The sequence below is a fragment of the Hesperophylax consimilis genome, chromosome 27, assembly GCF_061612785.1.
Source record: "Hesperophylax consimilis isolate HC1 chromosome 27, BYU_Hcon_1.0, whole genome shotgun sequence".
NCBI lineage: Eukaryota > Metazoa > Arthropoda > Insecta > Trichoptera > Limnephilidae > Hesperophylax > Hesperophylax consimilis.
The window spans coordinates 11,252,430-11,277,786 of record NC_142862.1 but is presented as its reverse complement, the minus strand read 5'-3'; the positions used below and the strand labels follow the sequence as shown (position 1 = coordinate 11,277,786).

Genomic DNA, 25,357 nt, shown 5'->3' with positions numbered 1-25,357 from the left:
GATATTATGAGGGCTAATTTATTTTATTATTTACTAGCTGACGTCTACCCGGCGTTGATGGGGGTTATCCTTAGAAGAACTAAGCGCACAAACAGATTATATTTTATGCTATTTAGAGATTTATTTGATATTAAATGTAGATGAGTTACAGTAATGAAACAATATACAGGAATTAGATATTTCATGTTGGGTAACAATTATATGTTTCCTTGTATTGTCTGGTAAGTGGTATGTATATTCCTTAACTACCAGGTGACGCATGTAGTATATGGGTGTGTGTGTATATGTGAGTGTGTGTGTATATGTATGCACACTGAACAGTTTATATTATTGACATGATGCCACGTTTGAATTTGGGCAATGAATCCGAAAAAATGTCAATGTTTGAGCATAAACAAATATTATTTAGAGTATGAAGAGTTCGGTTAATTGGTGTAGTATATAGTTTTGTGTGTGTATGTATGTGTGAGTGTGTGTATATGTGAGTGTGTGTATATGTATGTGTATTGGAACAGTTTATATTATTGACTTAATGCAACGTTTGAATTTGGTCAGTGAATCGAAAAAGTGTCAATGTTTGAGTTTAGACAAATATTATTTAGAGTGTGAAGAATGCATGTATTATCAACCCGTCATCGAAATCATATTATCTTGCAGCTAATTTTTCCCATATTTTTGACAGTTATCTTTTTGAATGATCACAAAGTTCTAATGAATTGGTTTATAACCCAGATAGAGTCTCGAATAAACATATCCGATTTTTATAATTTTTTTATCTTCATCGTATAACCTTCAAAAGTAAAAACAAAAATTTTGAAATAAAAATTGATTAATATAATTAATTGTTCCAATACAAAATTACCTCCGCAGGGATTTATTTTGCACTGGTATCCCTAATATCTATAACGATGATACCACCGACTGCAGAGTTATACTTGTAAAGCTGTAAGTAGGTACATGAAGAGTTCATCTATCAATTTATATAAAGGAGAGTGTCTGTGGCAGGCGGAAAACTACATTCCCAGATTGATGTAATTTTGCACACTTGACCTTCATAACAATAGGAAAGTCACTGTCTACATAAAAAAAACTCTCCGAAAAGCCCGGGCGACGCCGGGATTTTTTTATTGTTTTCAGAAAGTAAAGTTTACAGTAGGTACCTACATACGGAACATTCGAGAGTGGCAGATACTCTCAGTATCGCTCTGGTGAAAGACCACCATTCAGAATCTAAACGTTCCTTGAAATCGCTTTAGCTGTGTTTGGTGACCAGATCTGAATAGCTAGATACTTCCTAACCTGCCTCTTCAACATCTCCTTCCCCTCCTCACTCCTTTCAGTCTTACAGCATACCGAAATTGGGTAATCCATAGTCACACTGGCTCCGGATAGTCTGGAGCAATTGGTACGCTTGTGAGCTATTCACGAAAATAAGTTAAGAGTTAGGTAGGTAGAGATAAATTTCTAAAAGTCGATTTGAGCTAAGTCTGTATAAAGGTCTGTGTACTCAAAAGTTATCAGCTCGGAACTTCCCACGGGTCGCTTCTTGACTCGATCAGACCCGTGCAAAATGTGTTAGCATACTAATGCCTTCTTTATCCAAATTGAATCTGTCAAAATGACAGTTGAAGTGTCAGATTGACAGCTGATCGATTGGCCGTCTTCACGCCCCGCGAACACCGAAAGAGTTACTCAAACTTTTCAGAGAAACTTTGCGACAAGCGCCGTCGCTCCTGCTTGCCAAAGTTTGAGCACTTTCGGATCGCTTTGACAATCTATGTTTTAATGCAAATAAACGTGATATAATAAATTCTCAGGGTGTTCCTGAAATTTATTTTGTGCTCCGATATGATTTTTTACATGTCTCTCTTCCATATAATAAGTGCCAGGCATATAAAAACTGCTTTCAAGTTCAAAATCTCCTACTTATGAACCCGTTTTCGGTAATGGTTTTATTGTATAAAGTAGCAAATTAAGTTCTTAAGAAAATTATGGTAAAAAATTGGCACATTTGTGCCTGAACTGCGCAAAATAAACAACATCTTTTTTGGCGATGTTTTTTTCTTCTTGCATAAATCAAAACAGGCGGCTTGTGTTAAACGGAAATTTAAACCTTACCGCCATCTACATAAGGTGTGCTATTGTTAGCCGCTCGATTCCAAATCTAAAATCGCCTTAAAGAGCATATTATTAAAACAACCACCAGAATTAAATAATCTTCAATATCATGTGTTTTCTCTCAAATCCTCTGCGTGTACACAGTTACACGTGTTGCAGTTGTTTGTAATTATGTAAAATCACCATCTAGGTTCATGTATAAATATAATATGTATGATGTAAAATCACCATCTAGGCTCATATTAGTTTATATATGTATGATGTAAAATCACCATCTAGGTTCATATTAGTTTATATATGTATGATGTAAAATCATCATCTAGGTTCATATTAGTTTATGTATGTGTGATGTAAAATCACCATCTAGGTTCATATTAGTTTATGTATGTGTGATGTAAAATCACCATCTAGGCTCATATTAGTTTATGTATGTATGATATAAAATCACCATCTAGGTTCATATTAGTTTATACATGTATGATGTAAAAGGAATAAATAATTATAAAATATATATTTATTGAAATAACACGTTGAACACCGTGTGAGTTTTATGTTCATGGCATTTGACTTATAAGGTAGGTACGGTTTAAGCAGGGAAGAGTTTTGACATCAGTTTTGAACAACGCCAACGTCAAAAAGTTTTCACCCAAAACTTCAACGGGTTAAAACTTTCTGATCAAATCGTTAGGTAACGGAAAATTGTAGTCTAAGTATAATCGACAATATTTATTTAATTATTATGTCAGAGAGGTTGACTATTGTCGGGGATGTCTTAACCCTGACGACAGCAGCCCGAAAGAACTACACTAGTAACAGCCGAGCGGTTAAGGTCCTCGACTACAAGTGGGGTATTTTCATAAATAATGAATACCGTTAAAAACGTGTGGAAGATATAGAGTTATTTTTTGTGATTATAAATGAGGTACTAAAAATATGTTTTTCTTGTTTAATATTTTCATTCATAACTAGCTGTACCCCGCCACGCGTTGCTGTGGCGCTTCCAGAACTTTCAAGAGCATTCTCGAACTTTCCTAAACGTTCTAGACTCACAGACACACTCCGCCACTCAGTTTGGAACCTTATAGAACCTTCTTGAAATTTATCCTTCTATAACACTGGTCGACATTTATTTTTTTAAGTGCTGTCCCTTAAGCATAGCTAATTTTTTTTATATGTATTTAGTATCCATAAACACGAAATGAAACAAAAAAATTTTTTAATAGGTCAGTTTTTTTTATTATTTAACAAAGTTTTTTTACATAATTCTTCCATAGTATGACGGGTACTTACTTAATAAAATTTCAAAACTAATTCAATTTAATTTTTTTTGCTCCTGATTTGCGCTTGTGAGTATTTTGAGAGTCTCTCTGCAGGGTCCAGCAATAGTCTGCTATCATAGATGGACTCCACTTTCCTTGGTATCACTTTTCCATATCCGCAATGTCCTGGTAAAATCGTTCGCCGTGCTCGTCACTGACATCTCCCATATTTTCGGGGAAAAAATTCAAATGAGAGTGAAGGAAGTGTATTTTTAGTGACATGTTACATCCCATATTTTTATAGACTATGAGCATTTCAGACACAATGCTGATATAGTCTTCACTTCAATGATTTCCAATAAAGTTCTCGACAACATTCTTGAAGGCTGACCAAGCGGCTAGCTCGACTGGTCTCAACACTGTTATAAAATTCGGATCATTCAAGACCTCCCTTATTTGTGGTCCCTGAAATATTCCTTCTTTAATTTTTGCGTCGCTGACCTTAGGAAACTTTTGCTTTAAGTAAATCATGCAATTTCCATCCTTAGAGAAGCCTTTTGAAAAAAATTCATCAAACCCAATTTAACGTGTAAGGGTGTAAGTAAGATATCTTTAGATTTTACTAAGGGAGCATGTTGAAAATTCTTCGTGCCAGGTTTAAGGTGCTTTCTAGTAGGCCAGTCCTTGGTCTTTCCTGTCTCTGCTGTCCCACTCGCACAGAAAACAACAATACTTTGTGTATCCCGCTTATAGTCCTAGTAGGAGCTTCATTATTTTTAAATCACCACATATTTTCCATTCGTATTTTACAAATTTATTTTTTGTTAACAGCAGCTTCATGTTGTCATAGTTTTCTTTCATGTTTGCAGCATGACCAAATGGAATGGATGGTCAAAAATAAAAAAAATCAATGATAACTCACGAATAAAAATGAATTAATACACATTTTAGTAAAACTTAAAACCCATAAAAACCTGACGTAATATAAAAAAACTAATCACATATCTGAAATCAGCGTGAAATTTCCTGTCAGATTTGGCTACTTTCGTTAAAGGGACAAAAAATATGTTGACCAATGTAACCTTCCAGAGCATTCGAGAACCTTCAGGAACTTTCTGAAACCTTCTGAAATAATCTGAAGCATTGACGGCCTTCCCATAACAAAGCACAATTTCATCACTCACCCACGCTCAGCCACCTTCACCAAACTCTCTTACTTTCGATGTGACACCAAGGTCTATCTACCACCATAACCACCGATGGGTGGCAGTAGCTGGTTGTGAAGAAAATCAGGCGGGTAGGGAAACAAGGGTTTCTTTTATAATATATATTAGATTAGATTATCGATTACAAAAATGATCTAAAACAACAACGCACAATTTTAAACGGTTCCAACTGGCTACATCATTATTATCACATAGAAAGCACCAATGTCCGGTAAGACGGCTGTCACCAACGTAGCCGGGTGGCGTCAACGCCACCGAATTCCCGAATAAAAACGAACATGTCGTCTTGGCGGCAAATCGAAAATGGAACATTTTAATTCGTTGTAGAAAATTTATTCGTATATAAATACGTACATAAAAAAATTAAAATACCTTATTCAGAGGCCGCGTATTCAATTATCGGCTTTCGCAAATAAATTTTATTTATTTAATGTGATATCACACGTTTGTTATTTATTATTACGAGTCGTAGATACTCTCTCAGTATCGCCCTGGTGAGAGAGATGTCATAAATATGCATAATTTATGAGAAAGATGAAGAAATTACAACGGAGATCAACGGTACGCCTTTAATTACTGAAATTATACGAGTAGGTATGATTATAATTACCCGTGTCTAATTATAATATAACTTGACTGAAATTAATGGAGTTTGTAGATGTTAGATGGAGATACTTGAGCATAAATAATAATAGCTAGACTTTGGTACGTTTCGTAAAATAGGGTAATTTTATTAGGAGGGGAAACTTTTCCGATCAAAATTTAAATGAGCGCCGTAATTTAAGGGTTTGTTTTGAATGTAACGCGTGGGGATTGCAACACCTAACATCAAATTGCGGTTTTAAAATAACCGTTAAAAAAACGGTTCCATATCAAATTTTGGTTTAAATTTAATTATTTACGGTAAATGCGTTTTTGCTATTTTTGTCTGTAATTAAAACATCAATAAACGCCCCCATGTACATACATGAAAATTAACGGCACTTTCAATTGATTGCTTACAATTAGCAATAAAAAAAACTATTTTGAAAATCTGTACGCATCAAAAATCAAATATTTGGATGGCAAAATGAATATATGCAATACAAAAAAAACATACAGAGTACAGAAATATGGAAAAATGATATTGGGAATTAAATGTTACCAAAATTATTTTAAGAACTAAAAAAAATTACATGCAATGTCTGTTTTTATTTTAATTTTACTATCTTCTAGTTTTTCACTCTAGTTTCATTTTATAAAACTGTTTTTATGCTTCAAGAAAACGGTTTTTTAAATTAATAATAGAAAAGGAAGACTTTAAAATAGCCGACAAAAATTACCACGAAATAACTCATTAATTTAGGAATTTTTAAATGTTTTTATAGATGGTTGATACCAAATAATTAGTAAAAAACTGCTTTAATATTTTTACAATGTTTTTGCGAGCAGAGATTGCAAACATAACATAATTGTGATTTGAAATTAAGAGTTAACAAAAAAACCCAGTTCCAAATCCGACGTTTTATAACTGAACGATATGTCAAATAAAAACTGTTACAAAACGATGGTTCCTTTTAAGACGTCATTCTTATGAATTTATAAATATTTTTGTATTTATTTGTGTCAAGGAATGAGAAACTTATAGCTGTAATATATTATTTTGTATTTTATGAACCGATAAGTTTGCGAAACACATTTGAGACAGCGCCTTCATCTTTTTCTTCGCTTTCTTGCGTTAAAAGATGATGTGTAAGAATTTGGAAACAAGCCAAAACATTTAAACGGAACATTCCAGCAATTCAAATGAAGAAATTTATGTTTTATTCCATTACCTAGTTAACATAAATATGTTATTTCACATGAAGACAGTTTGAATATGGTAGTTTTGGAAGTGTCCAGTATTCAGTATTTCACAGCGATCTGAAAATAGCTAACGAAATCTATCTAAGCATCGTCTATCTCCCATCTATATATCCATCTATATATATATCTTCTTCATATATATATATATATAAAGAAGAGTGTCTGTGGCGGGTGGGTTAGCAGTTTTATTACGAGATTGAAAACTTGACTTTCGAAACAAGAGGGAGGTAACTTGTCTACATCTGATTTCGTAAAAACTCTGCGTAAAGAATGGACGATGTCGGATTAAGCTAGAAAAACCTGGGCGATGTCGGATTAAACTAGAAAAACCTGCGTAAAGCCTGGGCGATGTCGGATTAAACTAAAAAAACCCGCGTAAAGCCTGGGCGATGTCGGATTAAACTGGAAAAACATCCCCGCACATGTGCGCAATATAACACAAAATTTCACAATATGGAAATTCTTTGCAATAATCTTTGGAAATATCCAACAGAACTCGTACGATCGTACATTAACACGCGAGTATGGACTGTGGCGCGAATATTTCCTATCCTTATCCCATATTCCTCTTACCTAATTCTAAAATTAATAAGGTACAATAAAACTCCATCTGTAAGCATAACAAACTTTTTTGCTCATTTGTACGTTTATCATTGTATTCTATGTATAAACTGTTGTTTCTTTTAAAAAAAACGAAATCTGTTCACCTGAAACGGCGAAAATTCTCGAACCAGAATTTCACTATCGGCGTATTTTTAGGATATTGTTTTTTCATTTTTTCAGGATTTTAATTGGGTAACGAAATATAGTCAAAAAATAGGTTCGAATCCGGGATAAGCCAGGTGCTAGTAACTATTAGTTTAACCCAAGGCTGCCCAACCTTTTTAATAGTTGGGCGAAATTGACGATTTTGAATCACTGGCGGGCCACTGGGGGGGGGGGGGGGGGGGGGGGGGTTGTTAGATTGTAAGATTCCATTTCGGACGCAAAAAATGTTATATCAAAACCGGTGTATTTTTGTTTAAAAAGTAAGTTCAACAGGTTAGATTTTTTCGTCGCTGATTCTCGTTCTGAGTAGCCTAAATAGCGATAAATCGCCTTCGTTGAACACTGGTGACCGCGCGCAAGCTGCATTGTTTGTTTTACCGCGGGCCCGCGACACTTTTTCAAATTGGCGGGTTTTTTGAAAATGGTTCACGCGGGCCACTTATAATTCGTTCGCGGGCCACAATGTGGCCCGCGGGCCTGGGGTTGGGCAGCCTTGGTTTAACCAATGGAATGCCAGTGAATCCGCAGAAGATTTACTAGGTACTCACCACCTCGATTTTATGGTATTTTGAACCTTACAATGCTCCTAGCGTACTAAAATTAATTTTATTCGCCTGGCAATGAAATAACGTACATTAATATTACTCTAGCTTGCCGTTTCGTCACTTGCAAACATTGACTTTTTATTGACAATAGCCGTTGTTTTATCGTTTATATTACAAAACGATTCACTACGCTCGCGCTGTTTTGTTATTAATGTACCTGATTGCAGCAATGTTTCATTTCTCAAATTTCTTGGTGATTTGTGTTCTGAATACACAGAATTGATTCAGTTGAGATATTCGGCGTTATATCCTCATTACTCACCCGTAAATGGCACCCAAAAGTGAAAGCGGGAGTTTCAGAAAGGAATGGGTAATTTAAAATAATGTTGCTAGGGAAAGAAATAATTTCTGGCAGTAAGTGATCGCATCAGTCAGAAACAGTTCCATGGAACTGAAAATAATGGGACTGGAAAACAAATAAAAACGTATTTGCAACCTATTTAATTTATTATTTGACAACATATTTTCGTGTTGATTTTAGATGTGTTGAGAAACATTCTGAAGAAAAAGAAGTAACTACGTGCCCATCATATATTTTAGAAGATGTTTATTTTAATTCTGTATTTGAAATCTGTGTACATATTATGGCTTACTTTTGCAAGCCATTTTTAAAATTGAACAATTTTACTCAAACACTCTATACTCTAATAATACGAGTAGGTATATCTACGTTTCGTAGAGTTTTACATTAAGCCCGTATTGTAAAATTCAACAAATTTTTATTTTTTTATTTCTGGTTATGAATAACCTGACAATATTTGAAAATCACATATTACCGCCACATAAAGTGTAAAATGTTTGTTGTGTCGTGATGGTGGACTTAGCCAGCTGAAGAACTGAACTCACGTCACCAGGGTGGGAATCAGACGCAATGCCAACTCAGTCTCTTGAACACCAAGTTTTTCAGTTCCTAAAATAAAATATGTTTATTTTGAAGACAATATATATTTGTAGAGGCGAAACGGTAAATATATGAAATATTCTCGATAGAAAATAATCGCAAAGTATGCGACGAAAATTACTAAAAACAGATTTTGTTCTGTTATTTAACATGTTATAAGGTATGAAATTCACTGTATATCTTTAAATGCAACTTATTCATTCGTCAAGAGATTTTTGCTACATTTCAATCGGGCCATGTTTTTTTTTATATTAGCGCGTTTCCTCTAACATTCATAATTACATATCTCAGTTTCAAACCATCTTCTTCTTCTTTTTGAACGCTTGGTACACAGCTATATGTTGCAGTTTCCCCTGAAGTGTTTTTCATCCATTTTCGGAGAAAAAAAGAGTTCCAACATTTCTACCACTGAAGAGATTAATTGGTAGAAGTATATCGTGGGCGTATCTGTGTGGTCAAAGTAGGTTAAATTTTATCTTACTTCCAGTGAAAGTGATAAAACATTTCAAATATGGAAATCTTCCTTGAACAGATATTAATTTTGAAATCTTGAAAAAAATGTCTAATTTTTTTTCAATGCTTTCTGCTATCACCGTTCATTAATAATAAATAAGTTACCTGTGCTCCTTCCCTGGCCCAGTACAGCTGTGGGGTGGGTGTTCCAGTGGCGGCACACGGCAGGGCCGCGGGCTCTCCCTCCCAAACGGTCAAGTCGCTTGCTACGCGGGACCACACTGGCTTGGCTGAAATAAACATAAAAAATTATATTGATGTTATTTTAAAAAAATGATATCAGTAATTACGACATATACTCTCAATAATATGACTTTTTTAAACTTGAAAAAAAAAACGTAACAAAAAAATTAAAGATTATTTTTACTCTAATATATCTATTTTATGGTTCCATGCTAACTCAACACAGTGACTATTCAAAACACCTTTAAAAAGTGATATAAAGTCATTAAAAACGATGAAAAAAAATAATTAATCTAACCTAACCTAACCTAACTTACATTAACCCAGTTAATAAAAATTTTGTTTCATCACTTTCTATGACTTTATTTAACTTTTTAAAGATGTGATGAATTATCATTTTGATGATTTATCCGGTCACCCTATTTTATATTTAGGATAGGTTGGGTTATTATAGATTAGGTTAGGTTGGGATATTATAGGTTAGGTTTGGTTGGGTTATTATAGGTTAGGTTTGGTTGGGTGTCTTTTGGTTTGACTGAGGATTGAACCTTCCTACCCAGGAACTGGAGTTGACAATTCTATCAACCTCTCCATATGCCGATCTGGTAAGACCGGCATATGGAGAGGTTTATTTCGTATATTAAGGACTGTAATGTCATCGGATTTCAGAATAATGCGTATATTTATGTCCGCGTGTGCGTAAGTGATTGCCACCAAAGAATGTGTATTCATCTGAGTTTCAGCTCTATCGGTAAAAGTCAGAAGACAACCAAACAACATATAATATATAATACGTTAACAATGATGTATAAGCTTCAAAATAATATGCTCCCAAATTATCTGCAAAGAAATATTATGTACAATGAAAATGTTCACAATTATCCTACGAGAAGACGCAGAGATTTTAGGCTTCCCAAAACTAAACTTTCATGCACACAAAACAGCGCGTTTTATAAAGGGCAAAAACTTTATAATAACCTACCAAATGTCATAAAGGAAGCCCCAAGCCTTAGAAATTTTCGTAGGACATGTGCTTTATATGTAAAAAATAATTTTTGATTGTTGAACTCACCATTACCCACCAATATTATTTTAGTCGCATAGATATCTTGTATAATATAATATTGTGTATTTATCTTTTTCTTTTAAAATGTAATTGTTATTTTTTTTTATATTTTCCTACTAGATGTATGAAAAAAATTGCGTACATCTAAATAAAGATTCAAAAACAAACAAACAAAATAGATAAAGGTCCCAGTTAAACGCCAGTGAACAATTACGGTTGTTACGTGTGTCAGCTTTAAGGTTTTGTTGGAGTCCGTGTTGTCATTATATTTACAAAATATAAATAAAAGGATGTCAAACAACATTTAGATTTGCATAAAAATGGCGCCAGACCTTACCGATTGAGAGTTTTGATGCTTGAATCGGATTTCTACTTTATGAGTTAAAAATGACTAAAAAGGAAGTACATTGCGTAAATATCGCAACATGATAAAGACGCCAACATATATAGGGACGATGCAACGTTTTTATTACATTTTAATATCCATTTTGGCTGTAAATTCATAAATAATTCTGATATTAAATGTGAAATTTACGAGCCTTGTACTAGAAAGGGCATCAAAATTGCCATATTAAATGCAATCACGGATGTTAGAAAGATCGTGGATGCTTAGAGACAAAATATTATTTTATTATAAAATAATCTTTTAAATGCTTTAAACTCTTGCGACATCCGCGGGATCTTAACTCACGGTTGGCTGAACAAAAATGACGTTCAAATGGACGTATAAAAAATTATAATTTATTTAAATTGCTTAAAAAATTTTCACGTTTTATTAATTTTGAAATTTTTACGGTTATGAAGAAATATATACTGCTAAATATAATCTGGAGGTTGAAACGATGAATTTTACTAATATTTGTTAAGTTCGAATTACACAGGGGGTACTGGTCTGATGCTTGATTATGCTTTCATATGTATCATAAAATTATTATATTATTTGCTTATCTGAATATATGCAAATTGCCACACTTTTTCTAAATATTTTGCTAATATTTCACAAACTTCTCTAAAGGCAACACTTTTTGCGTTATTCAAGAATATCAAATAGATGTTTAGCAACAAATTTTTACAACATCGCAATAAGTTGGTAACACGTTGTATTTAAGTTATTTCGGTTAACAAATATGGTACTTTACAACATCGCAATAAGTTGGTAACACGTTGTATTTAAGTTATTTCGGTTAACAAATATGGTACTTTACAACATCGCAATAAGTTGGTAACACGTTATATTTAAACTATTTCAGTTAACAAATACAGGATGCGACAAAGGTTTTCTGGTGTTGGGCATTTTTTGTAAATAAGTATAGCATCACGAAATCGATGGAGTGGAGTGATTTTAGTTTCACGCCGTTCAGGTCTAAGAAAATTTGTTACATTGTTCGCAGGTCAATAAAAGTTATGTTTTTTCTCATATGGTATAGGATCCCTGATTAAAAATATAGTGATTTTGAAATTCTAAATATGAAAAATATTCACTCCGGTCTAATGTACAAGTCTTTTGTGCTAAAGTTGGTTATAGATAGGTGTTTAATTTTGCTTTAAAACTGGTAAGAAGGTAAAGGAGAGAGGAAGAGTAAATCACTTAAGCCAAATCCGGATGGTAGCGAGATTCACTTCGTATATTAACTGCTGTAAATTTTTAATGTCATCCAATTTTAGAGAAATGCGTATGTGTGTGAAAGCCATCAAAAGTAGTTAAATTCATTATCATCGACAACGAATCTATCTGCCGAGTTTAAGATCGAACGGATGTCTGGAAGTGGGTTAATTTCCACTTCATTCATTAATTAATTCATTGATTCAGTCAAGTAAACAAAATCTAGTAGATAAGATTAGCATTTGGCACTAAGAAATTTCGTATACCGAAGAATTTATTTGTAAATGCATAGTACGCTTGTCCAGCCTAATCTAGTTTTTTTTTAATATAAATTACACGCCATAATTCATTAGATCCTCGGCTTGTTGTTTAGAGATAAGATATGAAGAACTAAGTATTCCACATCCTTCCTGTTTATCATCTCCCTCTCTATCCCGATTTTATAAACCTCACAACATACCCGTTACTCCTTCGAGAAAACGGGGTAGTAGTTTATCACTAAACAATGCTGTGGTATGTAGCTCAGTCCAAATCTATCTTTTTAAGCGCAACTTCAGCATTGGCATTGACCGTTTAGCATTTAGTGTGTCTGTAAATTTGTTTGTGAGTTCCGTTCCGTGTCAAGATGGTGGACGTGTCGGATACGGCATTTTTATCTCATCAGAGTTCACATGAGCGTTGATCCTACTTCGTAAAAAGAATTGTCAATAATATAGCGTCATTTCTTTGGATAAATTGGATAATTAATTATTTGTAATTTTTTAAAAATATGCTTCAGGTATAATTAAGTAGGTAGGTATTTAGTCTTATGATTTCAAAAGAAATTTTGATTTTGATAAACTAAGAGAAAATTAAAAATATACTGTTTTGGACTTGAGGTCTACGAATTTTATCCCGTGAAGCAAAAACTACAGACCACTGTTGAACATGGCAACACACGGAATACCACTGGTTAAGAGGTACCAGGATGAGTATTGTGCGAGCTTCCGCCCTTATTATGCGAGGGATGATAGAGTAGCGAAAGAGGCACCAATTTGCGTTGGGAGGGCGGAAAATATAAAGTGAAATTATATGTAGCTGGATCCTACTCCTATTTATATATATATATATTTCCTCGAGGAAAAGAATTGATATATTTCGTGAGAATTGTGGAGGGCTTTTGAGTATATTGTTTACGAAAATAAACACAAAGAAGAATGTGGTTTTCCGTGTGGTTTCTTTTATTAAAAAAGTTCTGTTAGAAAAGGCTTGCTTTGTGTATAAAAACAAATATACACCTATTTTTTTGGCTATTGAAATTTTACTTTAAAACTATTTAAGGTTATTTTAATTTAACACTATTTAAGGTTATTTAAACTAAACACTATTTAAGGTTATTTTAAATGCAGATCGGATTTTGCCTATATCTAAGATTCAGCAAAGCAGGAAAATAATGTTTTTAATTTAAACATTAATAAAAAATCAGCTTTTCATTTCAATTAAATATTACTTTTCATAAGGGTAAGAAATATATCTTTAAAAATACATATATCTATTATGTCTGCCAGGCAAAACATGACAACTATATCGACTCAAATGACAAATACGAGTACGTCATAATTATGTTAAACGTTTATTTTATCTTCGTAAAATAACGTTGTCTTTCAGAAGTTTAAAAATCGATATATCTACAAATCTAGGTATACATTATTATGTTGTTCATATCTACCTTTTTTATAAGTCTATGTTTAGTTACAAGATCTGAACAGCTAGGTACTTAAAAACCTTTCTTCGGAATCAAAATTCATTCAAATCGTGTTGTTTTTTTTTCTTCTGAATAATGGTCTGGACTAAAAATTTAATAAGTATTGAAATAACGTCAATACGACAAACCAATTTATTAAATCAGATGTAGAAAAATCCTCAATTAATGAAATAAAATTTCACAATAGCAATAACTTTCAGAAATATCGAACAGAAGTAACGCGTACGATCGTAAATTAATAAGTGACTATGGATGGAATCGGTAGCATCTCCTATCCTTATCCTATATTCCTCTTCCTCTCTCCCTTACCTTAAATAATTTTTAAGACACAATAAAACTCCAGCGTAAGAAACTTTTTGGCTTATATTTATTTTAGTATTCTATGTATAAGCTGTTTGTTTCTTGTAAATATATAAAATATTCCTAAAATGTGGATGCCAAAATGGCTCTAGGCTGTTGGAAATCTAAGAAGTTATGGAATCACATATAAGAAATGGCAAAAACTTAATGCATTTCGTTCTATCCAGTATATAAGGTTGACGGTATAACTCATCAAATGAAAAATAACTAGAGTAAATAGGTTAGGTTTATATGTTAATATTAATGAATGGGTTATTTCACTTGAAGTGCGCTTTACTATAACAAACTTAAAAATAGTATATAATATTCTATTTGGCCTTAACAAAAAAAATACATAATTATTTTGGCGCCAGTTGCTGTTTGTCATGGTGGGAACAGCGCCACTACGTCACGGGATTCTTGGCGGGAAATGTGACATTAGAATAATAAAATAGGAACGCGGAAGCGGGGAATGTTAGCGCCGGAAATGGCCGCCCTTCCCCTCTCCATCTCCCTTTCCCTCACCGCAACTTTCTCCCGCGACAGAGTGTAGAAACACAATATAGAAAAAGATTTGTGACGAATTTTCTACGGTCACGTATTTTTTTGGTGAAGTTTTTCTCCAAGGGCGGGGATTACAATGATTTAGGTTAGCTGGTTAGGAAAAGGGAAAAAATAATATAATTAAGTGGGTAATTAATTATGGTTGCACAGTTTTCTTTGGCCTGTTGAGATGTCGGCGTGATAAACTCTTGTATAATTATATTTTTTCTAAAATATATTTCAGTAACATTTTTAAGTATTAAATATGTCTGCTTAGTTAGGAGCTTCATGTAACTTAAGAACCTTGCTAACAAATTTATGACAGTATCAAATAATGACTTTGCTGTAGAGAGTATATTTCATGTTATAAAATGATTTAATGATCTTTATGACTTTTCATGGGTGAGAGGAAGGTTGGAAAGTATCTGGCTTGTCAGATCTAGTCACTAAACAAGGGTAAAACCATTTAAAGTAACGTTTCTATTTTGAATAGTGGTCTTGCACCAGAAGGATAACATTGAGATTATCTGTGAATATAGAATGGTAAAACTTATTTGCCGATACAGAGTTCCAAAAAGCGACCTTTAGATTGGGAGTCAAGGATCTTAACTGTTGGGCCATAGGTTTCAAAGATCGTCCTTTGTTATACGATGGTATTCAAATATATTATTAAAATATATATATTAACATATCCACGGTGTCCGGAAACTCGTAGTGCAAGCGGGTTACTTTGTATTATAATGACATTATTAAGTTACAGGTCACACTGAGAGCAGAAAAACCAAATTTCCTCTTTTTTCGGCAACTAAACGGTTAAGAAACTTTTGGGTCTACGCTTCGAAGCATTTTAAAATACCGATATTATATTATAAAAAAAGGTACATAAATAAATTTACTCGAAAACGCTAGCTCAAAAAAAAAAAGAATGTATAAAATCGATGTTTTTTATATGAATACCGCACAAGAGTCCCAACTGCTCCCAACCGCCTGGAGCCAATGAGACTATGACATCCCCAATTGAGGTACGTCGTGAGGCGGAATGTAGTGGGGTGGGGATGGTGATGAGGAACAGGAAGATGGCGACGTAACTGGTTATTCATATCTGGTCACCAAACACGGCTAAAGCCATTTCAAGCAACGTTTCAATTCTGAATGGCAGTCTTACACCAGGGCGATACTGAGAGTATCTTCCACTCTGGACAACGTGGGGTTAGTTACATAGTTAGAAGACATCAAAAATACTAACTTTATTTGTGTGTCTGTCTGTAACCATGGTTTAATGAACTCGATATTTTTTTTAAATTTGAGTGTCATTCTGAACTATTTGTAATAAAACCATAAATCGATACAAAGTAAGTACTTAAAATATAATTTTTTAACAGAAATTTATTTAGTACTTTGTACTTATCTATAATAATATAATGTTTTTTATCTGAAAACTATTTTAAAAATAAATCTTCCACTCTGCAATGTATACTCGTGACGCAAGTATACGTAATAAAATCATTTTTTCCGCAGAAATTAAGCCCGCTACCTCCGGATTGCTAGTCGAGAGCCTTGACCCTCGACCACGGAGCCGTCAAATTTGTACGACGACTTTCCAGATACTTTCTCTATTTTATCTTTTTGTGAATCGCCCTTATTTCAAATAAGTTACAATAAGAAGAAGAGAAAATAATAATAAAACAGCAAGAATAGCTTTATCATGTCGCAGTTACTTTTAACGATCTTCTCTTGGTAGTATTTTTTTCGGGAACTACGTTACGCTATTTCTTGTGATTTCTTCCACTAGCCTATCCGATAAATTTGGCTCGTGATGGTAATTATTATTGTTGTCCTGTTTAGGGTTAAAGTTGGTCAATAAATTGTGGGTTTGTCGCTAAGTTGGGCAGGAAAATGAATGCAATTTTTATATAATCTTATGTCCTACTCTTTGACCCTTTCTTATTCAACTTTTGCAAGGTTTAAGGCAAAGCTTTCAGAATTTCTACCGACATAATAAAATGCTCCCCTTGGACACTTTAAGTTTTAAACTATTATAAAAAGTATTTAAGTTATTTTTGGAGATGATCTCTATTGAGATACCCAGTTCAACGAGTATTTACATGAATTTTGGTAGATGCAAAAAATCGCAAAGTATGCTCCAAAAATTATAATTTTTTTTTTTTGGTAAACTAATGTTTAAGACAAGATTTTTTATGCATAGCACAAAGGGTAACAATTATTTTATAAGCAATAATTATTAGCCTGAAACGCTCATCCACATCATCGTCCTTTCAATTTTCGGAAATCGAAAGGACACGGGTTCATGTCCCGTTGGCGTCATGTATCTTTTATCAGGAGATTTTTCAATGTGGATGAGTGTTTCAGGCTAATAATTATTGCTTATAAAATAATTGTTATAAAAAAATTGTTTGATTTCGATATTAGAACATGCTTATAGGTATGAAAAAATTCGCAGTATTTCTTTAAGGCCCCGTAGTAAGCGTTCAAATATGTTTGAAAGGTAGATGTGTAAATACTAATGCTGGAGGGAGCGCGCTAATAATAATTAAGGGAAAATAGTGATAATATTTAATAAAACACGACTCGTTTGAAATAGAGCAAAAATCTCTCCACGAATGCTTTAGTTGCAATTAAAGATATACTGTGTTTTTTTCATGTCTATAACATATTAAATAACAGAACAAAACGTGTTTTTAATAATTTTCAGATCTTACATTGCAATTTTTTTCTATTGAGGAAATTTTAAATAGTAAACGATTCGGCGTAATAAATGTACATCTTAAAAAATTACATATTTTTTTATGGAATTTATAAACTTCATTTATCGAGAAACTTTTTATAAATCGGTATAAATTGGGTATGCGGGGACTTCAAAATGATACTTAAGTCAAATGTCGAAAGTCTTGTTTTATTAAATATTTTATATTGAAGTGTTTAACCCTTGCAGAACGTGTGTGTGTGTGTATATTTGAAAATATATGGATTGAAGATCTAGAGCAAGGCTGCCCAACCCCAGGCCCGCGGGCCACAATGTGGCCCGCGAACGAATTATAAGTGGCCCGCGTGAACCATTTTCAAAAAACCCGCCAATCCGCCAATTTGAAAAAGTGTCGCGGGACCGCGGTAAAACAAACAATGCAGCTTGCGCGCGGTCACCAGTGTTGCCAACGAAGGCGATTTATCGCTATTTAGGCTACTCAGAACGAGAATCAGCGACGAAAAAATCTAACCTGTTGAACTTACTTTGTAAACAAAAATACACCGGTTTTTGATATAATATTTTTTGCGTCCGAAATGGAATCTTGTAGCCACCCCCCCCCCCCATGGAAAATTGTTGTGGGGAATCACATATGATGTTTTTGGGTGCGCGGAATTTTTTCTCAGCGAAGTTCCGTAACAACCCCCCCCCCATGGATTTCAAATATTTTGTGGGGAGCACTCATTTTGAATTTTTTTGTGGGGAATTATGTTTTGTTCCCCCTCCCATGGAAATAGGAACCGTCAGGTATTCAGTTGCCCGCCAGTGATTCAAAATCGTAAATTTCGCCCAACTGTTAAAAAGGTTGGGCAGCCTATGATCTAGAGCGAATGAAAATTGGCGGTTTTCGTGTAGCTGGCTTTGCACGGTATTTTTATATTATTTTAATAAGTAGTTTATTTAATTAGTTTTTTTTTAGTTATTCGAGTTATCAATTGAAAGTTCGGCATTATAAATATAATATGATATTTATCAAACAAATTGATGAAAGTACAAAATTCGACATAAAAAAATTAGGTTATTTCAGTATTAAACGATAGTCTAAACGTTTGTTGTCGTAACTTATTGTAACGTTGTTATTTGGGGCAATTACGATAGTTTTGAGAGTTAATCATAGATGGCAGTGCTTGCACTGTTGGGGACGAATGGTTCCGACTGCACCCGAGGATAGCCGAGTCATAGGTCAGGAGCTCTTTTGTATTTCTAGTCTCCGGTAGAGTAACTCATACACTCAATCAGAACCGACTTGTGTCCAGTAAGACTTTTATTGTAATTCTACGATAATAAACTTATTGTAATCTTATGATTTAAGATGTTCACGGCCAAAAGTATTTTTGTTATTTGTTTTTGGGGTGTTATGCCGTGTTGCGCTAACTCCTTCTTTAGCCTACGTTTCGGACAGCATTGCAGTGTCCATCATCAGAATGTCATCATTGCAATGTCCATCATCACAACACATCTGCCCTGATGATAGACACTGCAATGCTGTCTGAAACGTTGGCTAAAGAAGGAGTTAGCGCAACACGGCATAACACCCAAAAACAAACAACAAAAATTATTGTAATCTTGAATACATCAAGCACTTATCGAAGAGTCTTGTACTCATATTTAATACCAATTGATAAAACTCACACGGTTATCCCGGACATTACACTTATTAACCTACTGGCAAAAATCAACTTGGTACTATTAATATCATAATGAAACTACCACATTAATATCATAGTGAAATTTTGCTGAAGAAGTAGTGCGTTTGATTTCCATTGAATGTGAACTTATGATTTACATCGACCCCACCTTGTCCGCCGACTTGAAGAACAGTATCGTCCTGTAATTCTCGACGAGGGCCTTTGGGCCTATAAATCTGCGGCGGACAAAACCTCATTACTCGAACCCATTTAAATAACAAAACCTTCTCCGCTTTGGTCAGGACGACTTCTTGCGCGGCGAGGGGCTTTTTAATCCGACATTATCTGGACTTTCTTGGAAATGATCATTTGAAAGTATTTTTAAAAAATCTGTCAGTTAGAAACTGTTGTGTCTAAAATTGAAGATTTGTAAATCTGTGCAGGTGGCAAAAAAAACTTCCAATTGGACAACGTAAAAAGAGCTTGGATCAATCAATGAGGAACTATCGAAGAACAAAACAATTAAGTACTTTTACACTTGAAGTGCGAGTAGTTACCAAGTAGGTACCAATATGTAAAGTAGCTGCGCTTCCGCTGCACAAATATTTTTTGCATATGTATGAGGTAGATGGGTACAATAGAATATTACATATATTTTTAAACAGTTTGGTTGCACGCCCATTTACTTTTAGAGAGATTATTGCTTGTGTAGTGGTGTTCTGCATTGTAGGACTACTACGGAGTAAGAGGGGACTGCGGGCGAGTGTTTCAAACTATTTTGAACCACTATCGGTGTGCACAAATACATAGTAATAATGAGAGAAATAATTTACCCAGGAACCTCCATTGTGGACTGTGGAGTAATAAATATGAATAAAGAATAGTAAATATTTATTTACGTTTAATAAATATATATTTATTAAAAATTAACACTGATGAAAAATTAACATTAATGTTTTTTTTTTCAAAAATTTTGGCCTTTTTTTTGGAAAACAAATTAAATAAAAATTATTATACATTTCGATACTGATTACTCAGCTAAGTAACCACTAAACCCCTCACATCGACCCTAGCTGTCAAATTCCTACTGATTTTCTATCTTTTTCTTCACTTTCACTTTATCATAAATGTCAATTTTAATGATTTTATTCGTGATTCAAGCATTGAACCTCAAAATATCTGTTTGATTGCAATGACAGAACCTTGTCCAACTTCCGAGAACACGACAGGGGATCTATCAAAACGAGCCGATAGTTTTGATTTGAACCCCGTGCGGGAAAGCCAAGTTTCCACGGTCCAGTACTTTCTTCCCGCTAAAAGTGTTCGGTACCTACGCATCATTTTGCATACCTCGCGCACAGGCGACAGGCCCCGGTAATGGTAGCCTCTCAAGATGGCTGCCGAGGACGCCATATTTGGGCGGGAAATGCTTCATAAATCCTAACCGAACGACAAGCAGCGCATTCCGTGCAGCGCATTCAATGGATGAAAGGTGTCGCTGAGAATTCTTTGGAAATCTTTTGAGGATTGGGAAAATTAAGTTATGTTGACGGCCCTCCACACTAACGACCAAATTCGTGCGAAAAATCGAAATCACACCACGGGTGCCTAGTCTGTTGTTTGGAAAATTCAAAACACCAGATGTAATAAATAAACTATGGCGATGGCCTACGTGGTTGAGTGGTTATGATCCTAGGTACAAATCCGGAAGTCACCGCGCCGGTGAAAATCCCGGCGTGCGCAAGTATATTTTATTTTATTAATTTGTGTTATTTCTATATTCATTAAAAATATTAAATATATTTGTGGCATGTTTCAGGGTGATAGATGCTATCAGTATCGCCCTGGTAAAAGACCACCATTCAAGTATTCCCCCACCGTACTCTTCTCCATTTTCTTCCCGTCCCCACTAGACCCTTCATCCTCACAACATACCCCAATTGAGGACGCTTGACTCCAGACTTTAAGGGGACAGTTGGGAATCTGGTGCGCTACTGACATAAAATATGAGACCCTGAGGAAAAATTATTTCTCAAGGCCTATATTATAGTTGGGGATGCTGTGAGGAGGGTCCTTTAAAAGAAAGTATGAGGGGTGGGTAGGAATTTGGGGGTCAGTGTGTCCAGAAGTGACGGATGTACGAATGAATCCCTCCCAGTGTGGTGCAAGGCAACTTTGTAAATGGAATGGAATTCATGTATGTATGGAAAAGGTAGACGGAAACATTGGTGTATTATATTTTATATCGAAAGGATCGTGAAAGGGAGAATAAAAATTGAAAACACCAGCCTAAATATTCTACTAAACATTCCACCAATCTTTTTAGAAGGAAATGAACTGCTTGTGGCCTGTGGCAATTAAATACCTACTAGGACATATCATTACTGTAGATACGAAAGACACGAGATATGGAAACACAAATAAGATCAATGCTCTCAAGATGGTTCTACCACTGTAGCGACACTTTTAGAGAACTACTCTTTGAGACATATAGCACAGCCCTGTATACAGGTGAGGGCGTGCCGCAATAATTCACACAGGCATCATACAACTTCCGAGGTTGTAGGTTATGCCTCCACTCTGCACTCATTCACCGCCTTACTTCGTCACCGACTAGCCAGATCTCCTGGGCAGGACATGGAAGTCAACAAACATCATGAGGGAGATCCCATGCACTCTTACATGCTCCGAAAGCGAGGACTTCTGCCTATCAGAACGCGCCAATAAACAGAGCGACTCAACTGCTTAACGATTCTGCATTAGCCATCGACATTTTCAATGTCACCTACAGACAATTCAGTAACTATCTTTTAACACATGTCACAAAATAGTAAAACTGCCTCTGTAAACTTTTTAATTTGTAATCTTCTCCATGATATATTGGTGTATAACCGTTTTATGAAGAAAAAAAATAATAATAAATAAATTGTTATGGCTGCATCCGAGTGGGTTCGATGGATGCAGATGATGCGGTGATCTCCTGAAGGACGATTAGTTAATTTAATTTAATTTATTAATATTAAGTTTTTATATTAGATATCATGTTATTCATTATTTCCTTTTTTTATAATTTTTTTTCTCTTAAAATTGTTTAAATCTCATGAAATACTAAAATAATACCCTCCACACAGCATCCGTAAAGATGACATAGGCCCCGAGGGAAATTATTTTTCTCAGGGCCTCTTGTGTTAGGGTTAATGTTTAAAAAAATGGCATACTGGGATTGCACTATCCTCCCAATCATGCTGGATTAAAAAATTTCAACAAATAAAATTTACTGTTATTGAGTTTTAATTTTGATTGGCGGTCTCTTAATGTGGCGATACTGAGAGTATTCATTCTGATTCGATAGACTCATAATTTTAATCAAGTTTGCGGTTTTAACCAATCTGGCAACTTTGGAAACTTACAAACCACGATGGAATAATAACACAACAATAGGCAGCGGGGCTACAAATTACAAACGCCTCCGTTTCCAGTCGCTAGTTTATTAGGTTTTTGAACAACGCTCCATATTATTTCCTTTCGCCACCGCCGGCAGATGACGTAGTTCAAAATACGAGGGGAGTTCAAAAAGTTCATGGAAATGAAAATATAGACAATGGTTAGAGGATTAAATTCAATACATTTTTCAAACAATCTTTTATGAATCAATACATATCAGTTAATAATGTTCGAGTGTTATGTCGGTTTTTTTTATTATTTATTTATCTGTAATTTTTAACCAGCTGGAGAAATAAATAGGAATCCGACAAAAATTTAAGTAAATGATTTGTGATAAATTCAAGGCATTAAATGATTTATTAAAACTATCAATCAAAGTATAAATATTAATGAGGCATTAAAACTAATTGGATGTAAAAAATATGATTTTTTTTAGCGGCTTGTATCGTTAAATAAGTTAGGGGACAGATTTTTTTATCGTCAATAGTGGCTGTAACTTGCCCAAAAGGTTACAGCATTAAATTTTGTTGATTTTTCATTCTTAAAAAAACACACACACACACATAAAAATCAAAATTTATGAACATACCAACATACTAAAGACATTACTAACTTCTTCTGATGTGCCTGCCTTGATTTCTTTGGCGACAAAACCTCCTCAAACTTTCGTTAAAATTAATCATAAAAACGTTTACTGCGTGACACAGTAAAAACAAGAGTTTTTTAATGTTTACATCACAAAAAAATAAAAACTAAAAATTAACGTAATACACAGTAGGTATAAAGATGCAATTTATTACGGGTATGCAAATTTTTTATTTACTGAGAAGTTAAAAAAACTTTTAACCCTTTAGGCACAATATCATAATATGCGTCACTTCTGTGAACTTTTTGAACACCCTACAATAATTCGCCTTTTCGAACCACATCCCGACAGTCGACAGTTATCGTTCTCTTAAGATTTACTCGGAGCTTATTAAAATGTTAAAACGTTTCTGCTTCTCTGACCGGAGAAAACAATACGAAAGCATAAAAACAGGGTTGACTACTGAAGAGGAAACATTTCTGGAACTATACACAGTATTTTTTCAAAAGGATTCTGTATATAGAATTGAAAATACAAGCATACCGTAAGATTTTTCCTGCAGCGCAATTTTTTCAAGAATATGGAACTCTAGCCGTCTCTAACCAACTTTTAAAAATTATTTTCTATATTAATCGTCTAAGTTAAGAGCTTGATTTTAAAGTGTGTATTTATTTTATTTTTTAAAGCTCCTTTCCAAAATAGAACATATTTTTATAATTATTTATTTGTATAGCGACATTTATCTAAGTTGGCAAGTTTTAAGCATAACGCGTGGTTTACGTACTGAAATAAATAAAAATAAAACTTAAAATATAAAATACAATTTGTGTACATAGAAAATATATATTTTTGCCTTATGAAAATGGGCCCGATTTGAAGTATCAAGTGTAGATACGATTTTAAGCAGTGGAGGTCACATTATTCGTTAATCTAGCCAAAACGCTACTTGAAATTACTTTAGTCGTGTTTCATAATCAAATTTTATGAACTAGATACTTCGAAACTACACGGAGAAAAATAATCCAGTCAAAAAATTGATAGCATGCCAATTTCGTGATAAAATATTAGGCATTCAGAATATATGGAAAACAATTATTCTTGTCTTAATCCTATCATGACAGAATGTGATAATATCAGCATGTCAACATCAATATTTGTATGAACACGTGCTCCGCCGTCCTATATATAAAATGGTAACCGGATAAATCGTCACAATGATAATTCATCACATCTTTAAAAATTTATATAAAGTCATGAAAAGTGATGAAACAAAAACTTTATTAACTGGGTTATGTAGGTTAGGTTAGGTTAAAAAAAATTCATCGTTTCTAATGACTTTATATCACTTTTTAAAAGTGTGTTGAATTGTCACTGTGTTGAGTTATCATGGAACCATATAAAATATCCGCTTTTGACTGAACTCTATAAATTCATTCAGGCCTGCAGTACCGTTTCTCTGTGTATCTCTCTCATTTCCGTATCATATCCTTCCACTCTCCACTTTAATCAGCCTAACAAACTTAAAAAAGATACATATAGGTATTTAAAGATATGATTTTTGTGTACAGTAAAAAGTTTCGAGAATCAATTATTGGCAACCCTCGCTGTTGAATTATGCGAAACGAGCCGCCATCTTGAAAGCCATTGTTTATATGAGTGAGTTTTAACTCAAAACAGGGTTAGTCATGCAAATTTTACGGTTTTCAGGGGCGTTCATCTGTTTTCTGGGTTATTGGGTGGTTTTATCATATAAATTGACGATGGTATTTTAATAAGAACCCGCTTAAAATAACCTTATTATCGTGTTCTTCGTGTTCCGGGACATAATGGCCTAATGTATGAATGCCCGAAAAGGCTTGAAATAGGAAAATGTTATGTTTTCCGGAAAGGTTTGCAATTTAAAATATACCAACAATTATATTTTATCTTGTAATAAGTATTATATGTTGTGGTGGATTGAGTTTAGTTTAAGAAATACAATAATTATTTTGGGAATTCCGCAAAAGAGTCTCAAGTGCTCGGGGCATCCCTAATTTATTCGTATTATACGCCCATACGGGATTTCACAAATATGAGATTTTTTTTAACATTAACTACACACGGGATGAAAAAATTCCCTCAGGGCCTATGTCATCTTTGGGAATGCTGTGTGGAGGGTCTTTTTAGGGAGATAAATAGAGAAAGAAAATTATAATGTAATAACTAGGAAAATAATAATTTGT

The 25,357-nt window shown here is 34.1% G+C and overlaps 1 protein-coding gene across 1 annotated transcript in view; it reads right to left on the bottom strand.

Annotated features, from left to right (window-relative positions):
* Positions 1–25,357, bottom strand: part of LOC149410572 (roundabout homolog 2-like) — a 693,950-nt gene that overhangs the window by 26,812 nt on the left and 641,781 nt on the right. The window contains exon 9 of the mRNA XM_089648290.1: positions 9,341–9,465. Coding sequence (XP_089504416.1) covers positions 9,341–9,465 — 125 coding nt within the window. The remainder of the gene's footprint in view (positions 1–9,340; positions 9,466–25,357) is intronic.